General features: G+C 35.2%; 1 protein-coding gene across 1 annotated transcript; it reads right to left on the bottom strand.

Moving 5' to 3' along the window:
- Positions 1-2,362: 2,362 nt before the first annotated feature.
- FRG1 (FSHD region gene 1) lies at positions 2,363-16,165 on the bottom strand. The gene is made up of 9 exons (XM_060085958.1): positions 15,901-16,165; positions 13,800-13,870; positions 9,631-9,756; positions 8,771-8,828; positions 8,314-8,428; positions 6,947-7,051; positions 4,805-4,896; positions 4,188-4,298; positions 2,363-2,468 (listed from the first exon to the last, which is right to left on the bottom strand). Exons 1-9 carry the CDS (start codon positions 15,960-15,962, stop codon positions 2,432-2,434), a joined length of 777 nt encoding a protein of 258 aa, XP_059941941.1. The 5' UTR covers positions 15,963-16,165; the 3' UTR covers positions 2,363-2,431.
- Between the last annotated feature and the right edge of the window lie 251 nt (positions 16,166-16,416).

The raw sequence follows: 16,416 nt of genomic DNA, 5'->3' as shown, positions 1-16,416 counted from the left end.
TGAATGGATAAGAAATTTCAGCAGAGAAAAAGAAATTATAACAACAATAGTGATAACCAAAGGATCAAATGGATTCTAGAAGTGGAAAATAGTGTCTGAGATTAAAAAATCACCAGATGGGTTTAATAGCAGTTTAGAGATAAGAGAGTCAGTGAACTTGAAGATAGAAAAATCAAAATGATCTAATCTGAAAATGTGTGAGCAGTCAAAATTGAGCGTGGGGAGCTTTGTGTTTGTGCTTTTATTGTATATAACCTTCCTTTTGATAAGGTTACTAAACTAGTAAATCAGGGGAATGTTTGATCAGAATGTATCTTGATTTTGATAGTGCTTTAAACAAAATTTCTCATGATACGCTCATGCACAAGATGGAAAAATGTGCACCACATGACTATATGTAGAAACATTCATTCTTGATCTCTGCCACTCTCCCAGACTAACTTCATTGCATAATGGGGGTTGTATAAAGTGCAATGCTGGAAACAGGGAAGGAACACTCACCTATCACCATTTTTATTCATTTGTTGTCCTCCTTCACTAGTGTATGAAGTCCATGAGGGCAGGTGATGCCTATTTTTAATCTGTATCCTCCAGTTGCCAGGACCTGTAATTAGTCCTGCTCTCTCAAATGGGGGCAAGAACTGGGTGAACATGAGGGTGGGCATGGTGACAAGGAGTCCAGGAATACACTACGTTCAGAAATTCAGGCAGACAGAATGTTTGTTCCAGGGAAATCAGTTGGCTGGCAGATGGTCTTTGGTACCAGGCTACCATTGGAAATAAGACTTCAGTCTCTTGAGGGTAGTGTTTCTCAAAACGTGGTTCAGATCGCTTGCTTCCGAATTACCTGGAGTGCTTGTTAAATGTCAGTTTTGGGGGCTAATCCTAGATATGCTAAGCCTGTACCTCTAAGGATGGGTCTTGGAAATCTACAGGTACCCTAGGCGATTCTTATGTATATAAATTTGAATGGTTTCTTTTTAGAGGTTGGGGGGCTGACAAAAGCAAGGACTAGACTAAGTCCTAGGGCAGGTTTCACAATCTTGGCACCATCGACAGTTTGGCTGGATAATTCTTTGTTGTGAGGGAGTGCTGTCCTGTGCATTGTAGGATGTTTAGCAGCATCCCTAGTTTCTAACCCTCTAAATGCCAGAGTACCCCCTGTTCTCCCAGTTGAGACATGCAAAAATGCCTCCAGACATTCCAAAATGTCCCCCGGAGGGCAAAATAGGCCCTGCTTGAGAACTGCTGCTTTGGGGGGTCACAGTAGTGAGTATCCAAGGATCAGAAGAAGGAGAAGGCAATATGGGGGAATGTCCACCTATTGGAATTGGAATGCCAAGTTAGGGCCGGAGCTACAGCAAGAGCTTCTCCTTTATGAGGCTGATGTTGGTAGCTTAGCTACCTTGCTGTAGAGGGGCCATGTAAGTCTAGAGTTGGTGACAGACGGAATATAAATATAAAAGCTGAGAATTAGACAAGGTGTGGCACCAGGTCTCAGTCATGGCTGTGCATTGGAATCAATGTGGAATTGTAAAAACATAAAAATGCCTCAGCCAACTTTAGCTCTTCTGAAGCAGAATTTCCAGTGGTGAAGTCCAGGCAGCTGGTACAGAAGCTGGTTTGGGAACACTCACAGAGTTAGATGACATCCTCAATACTGTGTTCAGGGACTCAGGAAGAGACAGGCGAGGAATAAAACTGTCTCAGCATAGCAGACCTCAGCAATGCTTAGTGTCTGAGCCTCTTTAATAGCTCCCATCCCATCCCACACGTGAGGATGAAAGCATTATATAAATACATATCCATTGTGGCTAAACTGTCCTAAGTAGGGAATTTCCCCAATTTTACTCTTATCCTCTGTTCTGAACCTACTTGCTCTTTTGTAAAATGTTTCCTGTTCCCACCCCACTGCTTAATACCCGATTTCTTTCTCTCTGTGCAGCCCCCCTGTCCTGATATTTGTTTGGCTTGTGTGTGATTTGGGCAATATTTAAGAGGTAGTAGAATTAGAGCCTTGCTGACTGACTGGATTGGGAGTTTCTAATTTCCTTTTAAAGGTACTGATTAGGCATCTATTGTATTAAGTAATGCAAAGTAAGACTGTAAAGCAATAAGACAGCTTCCACAAGCTGCACAAGAAGCATCAGTTTCACAGAGTAGCACTTCATGCTTTATGACAGGAAATCCAGAAAAGAAGAGAATTCTGTGGTACTTTAAGTGTGTACTCTAAGTTTCATTTCCATGTGAAACACTGCAGTTGACTAAAAAAAGTACATCCATGGAGAATCTCAATTAAACTTGATTAATCTTGGTTAAATCTAGCAACTGGTTCAGCAGTAATTCCATAACAGCCCAATAATTCTGTTAAAACACTTCCACTGATTTTTTTATTCAGAAAAAAAGGAGAAGACAGAAACAAAAATCCTGGTCATTTGCAATATCTATCAGCTTTCAATTTGGCTCTCCTGTTTAAACAAAAACAAATAACAAAAATTAATCTATGTAGAAACATGTCATATATAGCCAACTGCTACTAAACATAAACTCATGCTCAGAAATTATGCTCTCAATTTTGGTTATATTACCACACTGCCTATATTTAAGTATTTTAATTAAAATTTTACTTTTCAATTTTATGTTTTATACTACATGGATTTTAATTCTTACAAAAAAAAATCTCTTCCTGATCTTTAACTCATGTTGCTTAAGGGCTTTTTAAATCCATAACAGCGATTTTAATTGCCTCTGAATTTAAGCATGCCCTAAGCTTCTACTTAACAAGGTGGCAATGTTGTATTTTCATAAGTGATAAAAGTTAGAGGACACAGGCCTTACTCTATTTCTTTTCTTTCTTTCTTTTTTTTTTGTGATATGCGGGCCTCTCACTGTTGTGGCGCACAGGCTCCGGATGCACAGGCTCAGCGGCCATGGCTCACGGGCCCAGCCACTCCGCGGCATGTGGGATCTTCCCGGACTGGGGCAAGAACCTGTGTCCCCTGCATCAGCAGGCGGACTCTCAACCTCTATGCCACCAGGGAAGCCCCTCTATTTATTTTGAGTCCATATCCTGATTATTATTTATAGCCTATTCTTGATTTCTTAGAAATAGGTGCATGTTAAATTTGCTCAGCTGGAAACAATTATTACATCATTTGCTATCTTCAGGTAACCACGTGATCAACTGGTTAACAGGAAATACCTGATAAAACACTGTCTTTATCAAGGAATGTAAAGAAATGTCTTAAGACTAATTTTGCAACATAAGACTTGAATGATCGGCAGGAGATTACCAAATTCTCTCTCGATCTGGCACTTACTTGATTTATATTTGTAAGCTCACAGCTAAACCTCTCTAACCATTTTTTTTTAATTTATTTTTTATTCTGAGTGAAGATGAAATAAACTTTTAAAATGTTTTTACTGGAGTGGAATTCTAGAAACTTCATAAAGCTAGGCAAAAAGAATTATTTTCAAGAGGTAGTAAATATTATTATTCACACTTTAATATTAATATTGTTGATAGTGATAACAATAACACCATTATCTACATAACCCTTTTACAGTTTACAAACTAAGTTTACATACATTATACCTCTTCTGTATCTATTTTTTAAAATTTAATTTATTTTCTAAGCATTTTTTTAAATGTTGTAAATCTAGGACACTACTTACCTAAATAGGAAAACTAATAAATAAATATTAATAATGTGCTATGATAAATATCCTGCACATGTCTGAATTCAACTTCATAAAAATGCTTCAATTTTGTTATTCAATTTTATACTTAGAAATTTTTAAACTGATTTTTATCTCATTTTTGGAAAGCTGTACTACTTTAACAGAACCCACTGAATTTTGAAATTATTCAAAGAACTTCTTTCTAGCCCTGGTTCTAATAGTTATAAAAAGTTGATGGTAAATAAATTTATGAAAGTTTCAGTCAGACCTGAATTTCTTGCAATAAAATATATAAGCACTTGGAATCTGGCTATTTCCAGATATTCTTTCTTGGTGATCTTTTCCCAGACTTATGATGTCCTTTTAAGGTAATACCACCACATTCAAAAATTAAAAATAAAGACAAAAATTTGAAAATTACAGTAATTAAAAAAAGAACATGGGTTTATATACACTACTTCTATTGGCCACTGAAAATAGTTGGAAATGATTAAAAATATACCTACCTGTCCAGAAGTGTTTCATGCAAAAATCCATCTTTCCGGGCCTTTTTAAGAATTTTACTGTCTTCTTTACTTATTTTAAGTTTGTGGTCTTGGAAGCTCTGGAATTTCTTTCTGTTAAGAAAATATCTTTCTTGAAAAATATCTCAAACTTTGATTACACATGTTTACTGATGAGCTTAAAATATTTTTAAAAGTTTTTTGTTTATTTAAAAAAATAATTGTTTTTCTTAAATAACATACAACTTTTCAACAACAAAAATGACTTTAGTACCCCACCATCAAGGAGGCAGTTGTTTGGATAGCTCTACGAACTCAAGATTTGGAATATTGGCTGGAGTCTCCTGTGTCCTGGCAGCATTTGGTTGGCATTATGTACTGACAATGACAGACACTCTACAGAGTAGGGAGAATAGACTAACTCAAGTGACTTGAGCATTGAAAGCTAGCAGGACGATAATTACGAAAACTGAAGCCTTAAGAGAAGCATTCAGTTTAGTGCTCTGCCTAGAGTCTACATTATGTTGTCTCTGCTTGTCCTTCACGTTATTTTATTTTAGGTGCCTTGAGAAGCATGTCACTGCCAAATCTACAGTTCTAAAAGGAAAAAATATACGTACACATAATTGATTTCACACTGTTTAACATTTCCTTTGTCTTCTTCTGGAATATCATCTTTTTTCTCAGTTTCTCTTTCAGCACAGGATCTAATCTGGATATTGGAGATGAGAACCCAACAGGTCACACATTTATCTTCCCCCTGCTCCACCTTACTTATTACAAAAGAACATTCTAGGTGATTTCTTATGCAAAAGAAGACAACAGTTAACTTAGCAATTAGATTCAGAAAAAGACAGATTCTAGATATGTTTTTATTTATATATATAATTTATCTAAATAATTGCTATTATATGTTTCTTTAGAGCCCTTACATCAGAAACACTGAAGAGAAACTTATTTGAAAAGCATTTTACAGATCAGATCCCACTAAGCCAATTAGGCAATAATTTAACTAATTTAATTTTGGCTGCCAAAGTAAATACAGTAGGATCAAATTATCCTGCTATTTAGTGTTCATTTTATAACACTGAAAGTTTAAGACAGTAGCTATTTTACTATGCATAGGATATTACCAACACATTAAAACTTTTAACATAACACAATTTATTTCATCTAATTGGAATCTATCCCTTTTAAATCCTCCTTTTTTGACAGACACTTACTATCACATTCCATACATTAATTGATACAGATATAGCAATGAGGATCAACTGAGTGGGGTAAGAAGAGGACAGAATTCAGGGCCATGAAACTGGCAATTTGCAGCCCAAAGGACCCACATTGGAAAGGGATCTCTGTGGCTTAGAGCACAATTCCAAGATTGCTTAGAAACTGGTGAGCAGGAGGCATGTGCAAATAGTATGTGTGTGACGGTTTTGGCTGGAGGAGTCCTAGAAGACCTGGGGAAATTCTGGGCCAGGCCTGTGACACAATACTGCTTTTGGCAGGAGGGAATGTGTTCTGGTAGATAAGGCTAGGCTATAAAGGTGGATGCTGACACACACTAGCAGAGCCTGCAACGTAAAAGGCAAGGAGGAAAGAGTCCTGGATTATCATTGCTCAGAGCTTCCAGGTAGCTGACTAACCAGACAGACCCAGGGAAATCTGACAGGTACTTCGTATAAAAACGGTTGCAATTATTGATAAATATAGCATAGTGTGTTTTTATTTCTGTAGATGTGCAAAGTACTGCACATACATTTGTACTGCTTGTCTTCAATAATCATACTTTTATAATGTAATCCAGATGAAAAACAATTCAAGCATGATACAATAAAATTAAATATAAATAAATAAAATTAAAAATAGGTGAGTCAGAAATCCACCAGCATTTTTCTAATGACTGCTTCCTGAGAAGCAGTGTGGTGTGGAACGTAATTTCTAGAGTCAGTTGGGCCTGGGTACACATCCTGTCTCCACTTTATCTGTGTGACTTCATGAAGTGACTGATCAAAACAGTGAGGATGCAGGGGAGGTCAAAGGTTGTTTCCTCCACTGTAAAGTTAAGATAACCTCACAGGAACACTATGAAGATTAAAGACAACTATGCATGTGCCTCACTCAGCAGAGTACCTGAAGCTACTTGCTGTAGTTTTGTTTATATAATGGAAAAATATTATGACTAATACTTTTTAAAATATAACAAGAATATCTAGGTTTTAGATTTAAATTTTTTGAGATTTTGGCAGTGAAAATGGCTTTTGAGAAAACTATGGAAGATAGACCGAAACTTCTAATTCCTGAGCTGTCTAGAATGGTATTTTTTTTCTCCATCAGTCAACTCCAAATGATGAAATGAAGAGTTACTGGTATTAACATTCTTGTTTAAAGAGATTAGTGATATTTTTCAAGGTAAAAAGAATACTGTAAGACTATAAAACTGAGGATTATGAAAATCGAGAACATTTAAAAAATAAAATATATGACACAGAATTTAAAACAAAACATATACAGATACTTGATAGATGTGTTTAAATTATGCTGACAGTAGAGAAAATGTAACATGGATTTTTATGCTTTATTTATAAGGATTAAAGCCACCTTAGAAAAGGCTTTTTTCCCTCATTTCTTTAAGCCTTCCACTGTGGCCCTCACTAATGCATTACACACAGCGAATCTGGATCAGACTACAACATTTTAAAGAGAAGCAGTCACATCATACATGTGACGTGTATTAGTCTATAGAAAAGTCTCATGATTACCTTTATCATTTCTTCTTCTCCTGCCGTTTTACTTTTTGCTTCTATATCACCTGCTTCATTGCATCTAATAAAGCAGCTATTTGAGGCCAGTAAAGCCATTTTCCCCTAAATGAACAAAATAATAAGAAATAAGTTATGAGAATACCTGTGAAAAAAATTCTTAAGTCTTGAGACTAAATTGAATTTCTCCCATGTCTAAAAGTAATCAGGAAAAACAATGTGAAGAAAACCTGGAAAAATAAAAAAACATACAGAAAAGAAAACCAAAATCACCTATAATCTTACTACTCAAAGATAACCACATTAAATATTTTTAGTATATTCTATTAGTAGGACTAAATTCTAACTGTATGGAATAGAATTATTTCCCTTGGCCTCAGAGATTTATTGAGGATATAACTGATTCAGTGTTTTAAAAAAGTTAGCTTTAAAGACAAAAAAAATTATAACAGTAGTGTTTTAAATTTTTCTCCATAATTAGAAAATATAAAAACATATCATAGTTGATTGAAGTATAATCAACTATACTTGAATAAAATTTAAAAAATGCAGAGAAAATATATCTCATAAAAGCTAGCTTTCGATGCCTTTGAATTTATTGCTCAGAACTTTAAGAATCAAGGTCTGAGGGACTTTTGGGTGTAGGAAGAATTAAATCTTCTATCATATCCAGTTACAGAAGTGCTAATCACGTGGATTTGACTTAATTTCTTATTTGAGGTGGTAAGGGCTGGGTTTTCTGTCACCTGGATGACTTTTGGTAAGCTTGGATGTGGCTGTATAGTCTAAGGAGATTTAAATCTGTGCTGCTGATCTTTCTGCTGAGTACCTTTTTGTAATAAAGTTTTACTTGTTACATCAGGGACTTTTAAGTCTTTCTTTCATTTAAATTTAAAATTTTAAAACTTAGTGTTTTTCCCAAAAATAAAGTGAAATGAACATCCCTCAAATTCTGTATAACTGGTAGTGTCTGACTCATCATCCTGGCCTTATCATATGTTGGCATTTTCTGTTGATATAATGAAAAATATCTATTCAGTTTCTTTGCCCATTTTAAAATTTTTCTTTCTTTTGCTATTGAATGAGTTTCTTATATAATTTGGACATTAACACCTTATCAAATATATGGTTTGCAAATACTTTTCCCAATCCATAGCCTGTCTTTTCACTTTGTTGATTGTTTTTTTTCCCCTGTGTTGCACTATTTTTTGAGATTTTTAAGGTTATGAATTCATGTTGGTTTTAAAAATTTTAATGCATTATTGCAGTCTACTTTTTTTGTTTCTTTTGAACATATGTTCTCAATGAATGTTAGAGACTTTCCCATTCACTGACAAGGAACTTTTATAAACAATAAGAGTACTTACATCTTGAAAGACTGGTTCCCATTGTTCTCTTGGTCCAATTGCATCTGAACGCCCAACAACAAGTCCATCTGAATTTATACCTAGGTATTTTCCATAGCCAGATTTCAGGGCAATTCTTCAGATCAATAAAATAGATCAATGTTAAAAACGGAGAGAAAGGAAATTAAATATGGAACATAAAAATAGTATGTGTGTATATAAAAATTCAAGACTAACCATAGTCCAAATGTTCAAAAGCCATGTGTGGCTAGTGGCTACCATATTGGACAATGTAGTTCTATGTATACAATTTAATATTCTACTTTCTTAACACAAGTATTATATAATACCTTATATAGCAAACATTTTCCAAATTCATTATTCTTCAAAAACACTACTTTTAATGGATATATAATATTCTATTACAATGTATCATATTGTATTACAATGTATTAATTATAGTTCATCTCAAGCTTACCTGGAATCAGACAATTTAACAGCTGTAAACTGCTCTGGAGGACTAGGACCCTCATCAACTACAGGAGAAAAAACAATTTGAAATAAATTTGACATTTCTTATAAATATACATGTAAAGATACTCTTTAGCTTGAAAGAAGTAGCTCTTTTAAAAACAAACATAAGAATATTATATTATGATGTAATTATAATACAGTATTCATAGTATCAAGAGTTACTTTATCTTCTATATAACTCATGTTTAGTTTTGCATACTTAACAAGATAGGTCAGCATGATGCTTATTTAGTCACTTCCAAGATACTATCTCTTTGTATTTTAAAATGCAGTCAGCACATAGACAAATAAGCACTTAATATTTAAAAAGCTAAATGCTTTAATTTATTCAAGGGATGGCCATTCAGACAAAAAGCTACTGCTTTTTAATCTTCTAATTTCTTCGTATCTCATTAGTGCTTCTTCCCATGGGCTAAAAGGAATGAGAAAACTTTAAATTATTAAGTTAGTTAATGCTCCAGATTAGTTTTGGCAAAAGGTCTAAGGAATAAAGGAATTCAAACCTTTGACTCAACCAGGTTTTCTTTTTCTTTCCACTTATTATTTCAATTATTCATATTGTTTTTGATTCCCATGGATACTCTTCTGGAACTATACAGAATGTTTTTAAATGCTTACACTGGAAAGAGGGAGTTGCCAATAACTGGTAAATAGTGAAGAAGGAAAAAAAATGGAAGAGTCAAATCAATGGATTCACTCCTTTGGAATATATTCGAGATTTGTTAGAATTTGGCCTAAGTGAATGAATGTCATAAAATATATACTGTAGCCTTTTCCCTTCCATTGCTTCTACCAGACACACACCTTCTTTATGTGGAGCTCCCAGTGTAAAAAGTCCATTGTCAAGTGCATGTATGTAGGTTCCTTTATCCATTTCAATTGCTATGGTTCCTGAAATTTCACCAAAGTTTGTTACTGTCCACCAGATTCCTAAAAAAATAAAATCAGTAATTTAAATTTATATTCTGGATTTGACAGAAGGTTCTTACTTGTTGCTGTTGTCATTATAACATATTTAAAATTTTTATTTTGTAGTTGTAAGAAATAATACAGGGAGATCTCATATACCCTTTAATCACTTTCTCTCAATGGTTAACATCTTGCATAACTATAGTCAGTATCAAAACCAAAAAACTGACACTGATACAATCCATGAAACTTATTCAGATTTCATCACTTTTACACACACTCACTTGTATGTTTCTATGCGGCTATGTAGATCTAGGTTACTACCACCACAGTCAAGATTAGGTTCTTTTAAAATGTAAAACAGCAGTACACATGAAGGCACTAAATGATATATAGAGAACAGACTCTCTCATATCAGCCTCCAGTCATCCACAACTGCTTTCCAGAGGCAATGACAATTGCAACCTGTTTCTTATGTATCCCTCCAGATTATAATTACAATTGCTAAGACTAAGGTCAGGGAGCTTATTACGTATATTTTCCTTCTAGGAGTTTTATGGTTTCAGGTCTTACATTTAAACATTTAATTCATTTTGAGTTAATTTTTGTGTATGGTACAAGATAGCAGTCCAGTTTTCCCAACATCATTTATTGAAAAGACTGTCCTTTCCTCATTGTATATTCCTGGAATATGCATTGGTTTATTTCTGGGCTCTCTATCCGGCTCCATTGATCTATGTGTTTGTTTTTTTGTCAGTACCATACTGTTTTGATTACTTTAGCTTTATAATATACTTTGAAATCAGGAAGTGTGATACCTCCAGCCTTGTTCTTCTTTCTCTATATCGCTTTGATTATTTGGGGTCTTTTGTGGTACATATAAATTTTAGGACTGTTTGTTCTACTTCTGTGAAAAATGCCACTGGAATTTTGATAGGAATTTCACCGAATCTGTAGATTGCTTTGGGGTTAGTTTAGACATTTTAACAATATTAATTCTTCCAATCCATGACCATGGAATATCTTTTCTACATGTCTTCTTCAATTTCTGTCATTAATGTCTTATAGTTTTCAGTATACAGGTCTTTCACCTCTTCGTAAATTTATTCCTAGGTATTTTATTCTTTTTGATGCAGTTGTAAATGGGATTGTGAATTTTGCTTTCTGATAGTTCATTATTAATGTATAGTAAATGCAACAAACTTTTGTATATTCATTTTGTATTCTGCAACTTTACTGAATTCGTTGATCAGTTCTAACAGTGTTTTGGTGGAGTCTTTAGGGTTTTCTATATATAATGTCCTGTCATCTGCAAATAGTGACATTTTTACTTCTTCCTTTCTGATTTGGATTTCTTTTTCTTGCCTAATTGCTCTGTAGGACTTCCAATACTATGTTGAATAAAAGTGGCAAGTGTGGGCATCCTTGTCTTGTTCCTGATCTTAGAGGAAAAGCTTTTCACTGTTGAGTACAAACCTAAATTGTATCCAATTTTTGTTGGGTCTGATAATGATAGTGTTACGTATTAAAAGAAAGAGCAAAACAGAAGGAAGAAAAGAGAGAGAAAGAGAGAGAGACTGATCTTATAAGAAATGCACATTTATATATATATGTATAATGACTTAGTATCTGTTATTTATTTTAAAATTCTCCAGAAAAATCTATGCATGAGAGATTATCTCACAGTGGGCATGTGTGTAAATGAAACAAGACTGTTAAAATATTGATTATTACTAAAGCTCAGTGATTCATTATATTCATTGAAGATTCATTACATTCTTTTCTCTACTTATGTATTAGTTTGAAAATTTTCCATAATAATAATTTTTTTAAATTGAGTTAATCACACTGTACAAAATTATCTATTCAGCTAAACAGGTCAGGCTTTTCATAACTAATAAAAAATTAGTAAAAGTTTAGCTTAAATGAAGCTGGACCTTACCTAATATCATATACACATACTAACTCAAAATGGATCAAAGACCTACATGTAAGAGCTGAAACTATCAAGATAAAACTCTAAGAAGAAAGCATATGGGAGAAGCCTCATGACACTGGATTTGGCAATGATTTCTTGGATATGACATCAAAGGCACAAACAACAAAAGAATGAACAGACAAACTGGACTTCATCAAAATGAAAAATTTTTGTGCATTAAAGGACACTATCAATAGAGTAAAAAGACAACCAGAAAATATTTGTACATCACGTATTTGATAAGGAATAAATATCCAGGATATATAGAGAACTCTTAAAACTCAGCAACCACAAGAAAAGCAACCCAATTCAAATGATGGGCAAATGACTTGAATAGGCATTTCTCCAAAGATATGCAGATGGCCAATAACCACATGAAAAGGTGCTCAACATGACTAATCATTAGGAAAATGCAAACCAAAACCATAATGGGATACCACTTCATACCCATTAGGATGGCTATTATAAAAAAAACAGAAAATAACAAGTGTTCACGAGGATGTGGAGAAACTGGAACTCTTGTGCACTGCTGGTGGGAATGTAAAATGGTATGGTGGTTTCTCACAAAATTTATAATAGAATTACTGTATATGATCCAGCAATTCCATTTCTGGGTCTATACCAAGAAGAAATGAAAGCAGAGTCTTGAAGAGATATCTATACAACCATGTTCACAGGCAAAAGGTAGAAGCAACCCATGTTTTCATTGATAGATGAATGGATAAATGAATGTGGTATATACGTACAACGGAATATTATTCAGCCTTAAAAAGGAAGGCAATTCTGACACATGCTACAACATGGATGAACCCTGAAGACATTATGCAAAGTAAGACAGTCATAAAAGGACAAATACTGTGTGATTCCACCCTTCTGAGGTACTTAGAGTAGCTGAATTCATAGAGACAGAAAACAGAGAGACAGAAAATAGAATGGAGGTTGCCAGGGACTAGGGGGGAGTGAGGAATGGGCATTTTTAATTTAATGGGTGCAAAGTTTCAGTTTTGCAAGATGAAAAAAATTCTGGAGATGGATGGTGGTGATGGCTGTATAACAACGTGAATGCACTTAATGACACTGAATTGTACACTTAAAAATGGCTAAAGCGATAAATTTTGTTATGTATATTTTACCACAATTAAGATAATTTAGTGAGAGCTTTACATAATTTATTTCTGATTTATAGCTATAATTGTTTTCAGTAAAAAAAAATGCTTTACTCAGAATCATTATCAGCATCCTATGATCATTAAATCTTTTTAAAAAATGTAATAGTTAATGATTTAAAATTATCTGTATTTTATATGTTCTGTGCCATGTTGACCAAGTACACTTAATGTTGACTCTCCCCAAATGACCTAGATTCAATATAATTCTCTCAGAAAATCCAACAGGATTTATGGTAGAAAATAATAAATTGTAAAATTTATATGGAAATGCAAAGGATCTAGAAGAGTATAAAGAAGTATAGAAGTATAAAGAAGAAGTATAAAGTTGGGAGATTCACACAACCTAATTTCAAGACTTTATGAAATGACAGTAATCAAGACAAATATATCGCTAGAACAGTAGACAAATCGATGGAACAGAGTCCAGAAATAGACTTAACACATATAAAGTCAATTGATTTTTGACGAAGATACCAAAACACTTTAATGGAGAAAGGAAAGTCTATTCATCAGTGATGCTGGGACAACTGGATATCAATATGAAAAAAAAAGAGAAAGAGAAAATAATTTGTAAAATGTATTTGGTTAAATAATATTTATCTATATTAGGCCTTTAAAATGATATATCAGCATCTCTGGGTTATTAAGCAGTGTAATGATTCAGAGAACCATGTTTCCTCTCTCCTGTGCTTTGTTCTGATGATGAAGAAAAGGCCTCAGCAGTGACATCTATTGTGCTAGAGCATAAAAGCAATCTATAATTATAAGTAATATTTGAGCACTTTAAGACAAATATGAGTCGGTCATAAATTCCTTCTACTTCCTTTTTACTACTTATCCCTACTAGGAAAATATTTTTAAAGGGATCTCAACCAATATTAACTTTTCTCAGAATAAAGTATACAAAACTGACTCACCAACAATATCAAGTTGAATTTCTTCATCTTCTTCTCTTTTTCTCTTCTTCTCTTTGCTCTTTTTCTTCTTACTATAGGAGATAATTTATATAGATGAGTTTAAATATATTGATTTGCATACTATCATAAGATGGAATCTTAGAAGACTCTTTTAAGATGTACATTGATATATAAATTATTGATTTACAACGATATACATTGATATGCCCTCTTACTTCTAATCCTGAGAAGTCACTTCTGATCCTGTACATACTGTGTTACAGTTAAGAGAACAGACTCTGGAGCCAGAGTCTGCCTTTTAAAAGCCTGATTCTGTCATTTCTTAGCTCTGTGATTTTTGGAAAATTTACTTAATTTACTTAATCTCTCTGTAAGTCAGTTTCCCCACCTACACAGTGAGGATAATAATTTAACCCAACTCGTAAGGCTGTTGTGAGGATTAAGAGAATGCGTATCTTCATACATTGCTCGTGAAAATGTAAAATGGTGCAGCCACTTTAGAAAAGAGTTTGGAGTTCTCAAAAAGTTAAACACAGAGTTACCATAGGACTTAACAATTCTACTCCTAGGTATACACCCAAGAGAAAAGAAAACATATGTCCGCACAGAAACTTGTATAAGAATATTCATAGCAGCATCATTCACAAGTGCCGAAAAGTGGAAACCCAAATGTCCATGAACTGATGAATGGATAAACAAAATGTGTTGTATCCAGACAATGGAATATTACTCAGCCATAAAAGGAATGAGTACTAATATAACATAGATGAACCTCGAGAATGTTATCCTAAGGAAAAGAAGCCAGGTACAAAAGGCCACATATAGTATGATTCCATTTATATGAAATATTTAGAAGAGGCCAACTGGTACAGACAAGTGGATTCGTGGTTGCCTGGGATTAGGGGATGAGCAGAATGGGGAGTGGCTGCTAATGATTGTGGGGTTTCTTTTTGAAGAAAGACAGTGGTGAACCTTGTGAATATCCTAAAAGGCACTGAATTCTACTTTAAAAGGGTGAATTTTTTAGTATGTGTATTCTATCTCAATAATTAAAAGAAAACCAAGAGTGACTTTAAAAAATTAATATGTAGTACTTAGAACAGTTCTTGGCACATAGAAAGTGCTATGTGTTAATTATATTGATAGTAATAATGATTATAAGACACACCTGTTTGTATTTTCATCACAAAATAAGCTTTCAGAAGCTAACTCTCCCCTCCCTCCTATGAATTCAGACAGTAACAGTTTCACATGTATTCAGGATAAATTCTTGATGCCAGACCCCTAGGCAGCGTTCTCAAGAGCAGTGGCTTCAGTTTGCTCCTTGACACTTTCTTTCCATCTCTCATAAAAGTACCTAAAACTCTATCACTCAGACCATGATGAAATGCTCAACATTTTTGTGAATAATCAACCTCGAGCAAATCTAGCAGTTAAAAAAGAGGGGGAGGTATGAGTGGGCAGATATCTTTTCCTAAAAATCTAATACTCATAAATCACCACTATAACTTCTTCCTTGTGTTTGGCTCTAGTTATTTACTGTGCATATTATCTCATTTAATCCTCATAATAATCCTTTTAGAGTGTCATTAATCTCTCCCAATAAACGAATAAACGGAAGCTCAAAGATATTAACGTACCTGCCACAAATCACAAAATTAGTAATTAGTGGAGTCCAGGTTCAAACCCATATCCTTTTCAAAATCCACATCTACATACTGCATTAAAAGCTAATTTTTTTCTAGGTGGGAGGGAGACAATGTTGAAAATAATTATTCCTAAGAAAGGAAGTTACTGTTATAACCTACACGATCACACTAATACAGACCCACCAAGCATAGGTCTGGAGGTGGGGGGGCTCATCAAGGGACCCGAACTTGTGGCTCCTGGGCTATCGGTCCGCCCAGCTAGGGCGCGACTCTGGCGGTGCGTCTCTGCACCGGCGCCGGGAACTGAGTCCATCCCGGCAGGAGGCCAGGCCCAAGGGCTGGGAGCCTGAATGACAGCTCCCGGCGGCTTCCACAGCCTAGCCGCAGGGAGGGGAGAGCGGAGGGTTGTCGGAAAAGAGGGGCAGATTCTCCCGCACAAACTCGCGGTTTACCTCTTGGCCTTGGTTCCCTTAAGCACGAGTTTGGTGGGCTTCACGTAGGAGTATTCGGCCATGGTCGCGGTGACGCTTCTGTATTAAGACAGGGAGCTGGCTCAGGGCAAGATACGTGAACCGGGGCAGAAGCGGGCGAGGGAGGCACAAGAGTGGGGATGGAGTCCAAACTCCCTGAGAACGTACGCAGCAGCGGAGTGGGAGTATTTCCCCGGAATCCCTGGCCTTTCTCTCCCGAATAATGAGTCCCAAATAGAATTCTACTTCCTGTTGACAACCTGGGGCTACGGCAACCGCAGAGGGCCTAAATATACCAGCGTTCATTTGCTCCGTCCTGAAAACGGGAACCTTAAGGCCTTTCTAAGCGAGGAAACCGGGGAGACGCGCCCTCTGGTGGATGTGGCGGGTCTCACAGCCCTGCTCGGCGTCTTGAGCCACTCTGGAGAGAGCCGCCTGCTAGGACTCGGGAGGAGGCGCTAGTTAGATCAGAGGGTGAAATAAATGACTCCGTCAACC

This window comes from Mesoplodon densirostris, chromosome 20 (genome assembly GCF_025265405.1).
Source record: "Mesoplodon densirostris isolate mMesDen1 chromosome 20, mMesDen1 primary haplotype, whole genome shotgun sequence".
Classification (NCBI taxonomy): domain Eukaryota; kingdom Metazoa; phylum Chordata; class Mammalia; order Artiodactyla; family Ziphiidae; genus Mesoplodon; species Mesoplodon densirostris.
The sequence above is the reverse complement of the archived record's forward strand: the minus strand, read 5'-3'. Positions and strand labels throughout refer to the sequence as shown.

Coding starts and splice junctions, on each gene's coding strand:
- FRG1 (XM_060085958.1), bottom strand. CDS start 15,962: ATGGCCGAATACTCCTACGTGAAGCCCACCAAACTCGTGCTTAAGGGA. Junction 9,757..13,799: donor AATTCAACTTGATATTGTTG/GTGAGTCAGTTT, acceptor TTATTTTTTTAG/GAATCTGGTGGACAGTAACA. Junction 4,897..6,946: donor GAGAAGAAGAAATGATAAAG/GTAATCATGAGA, acceptor TCCAATATCCAG/ATTAGATCCTGTGCTGAAAG.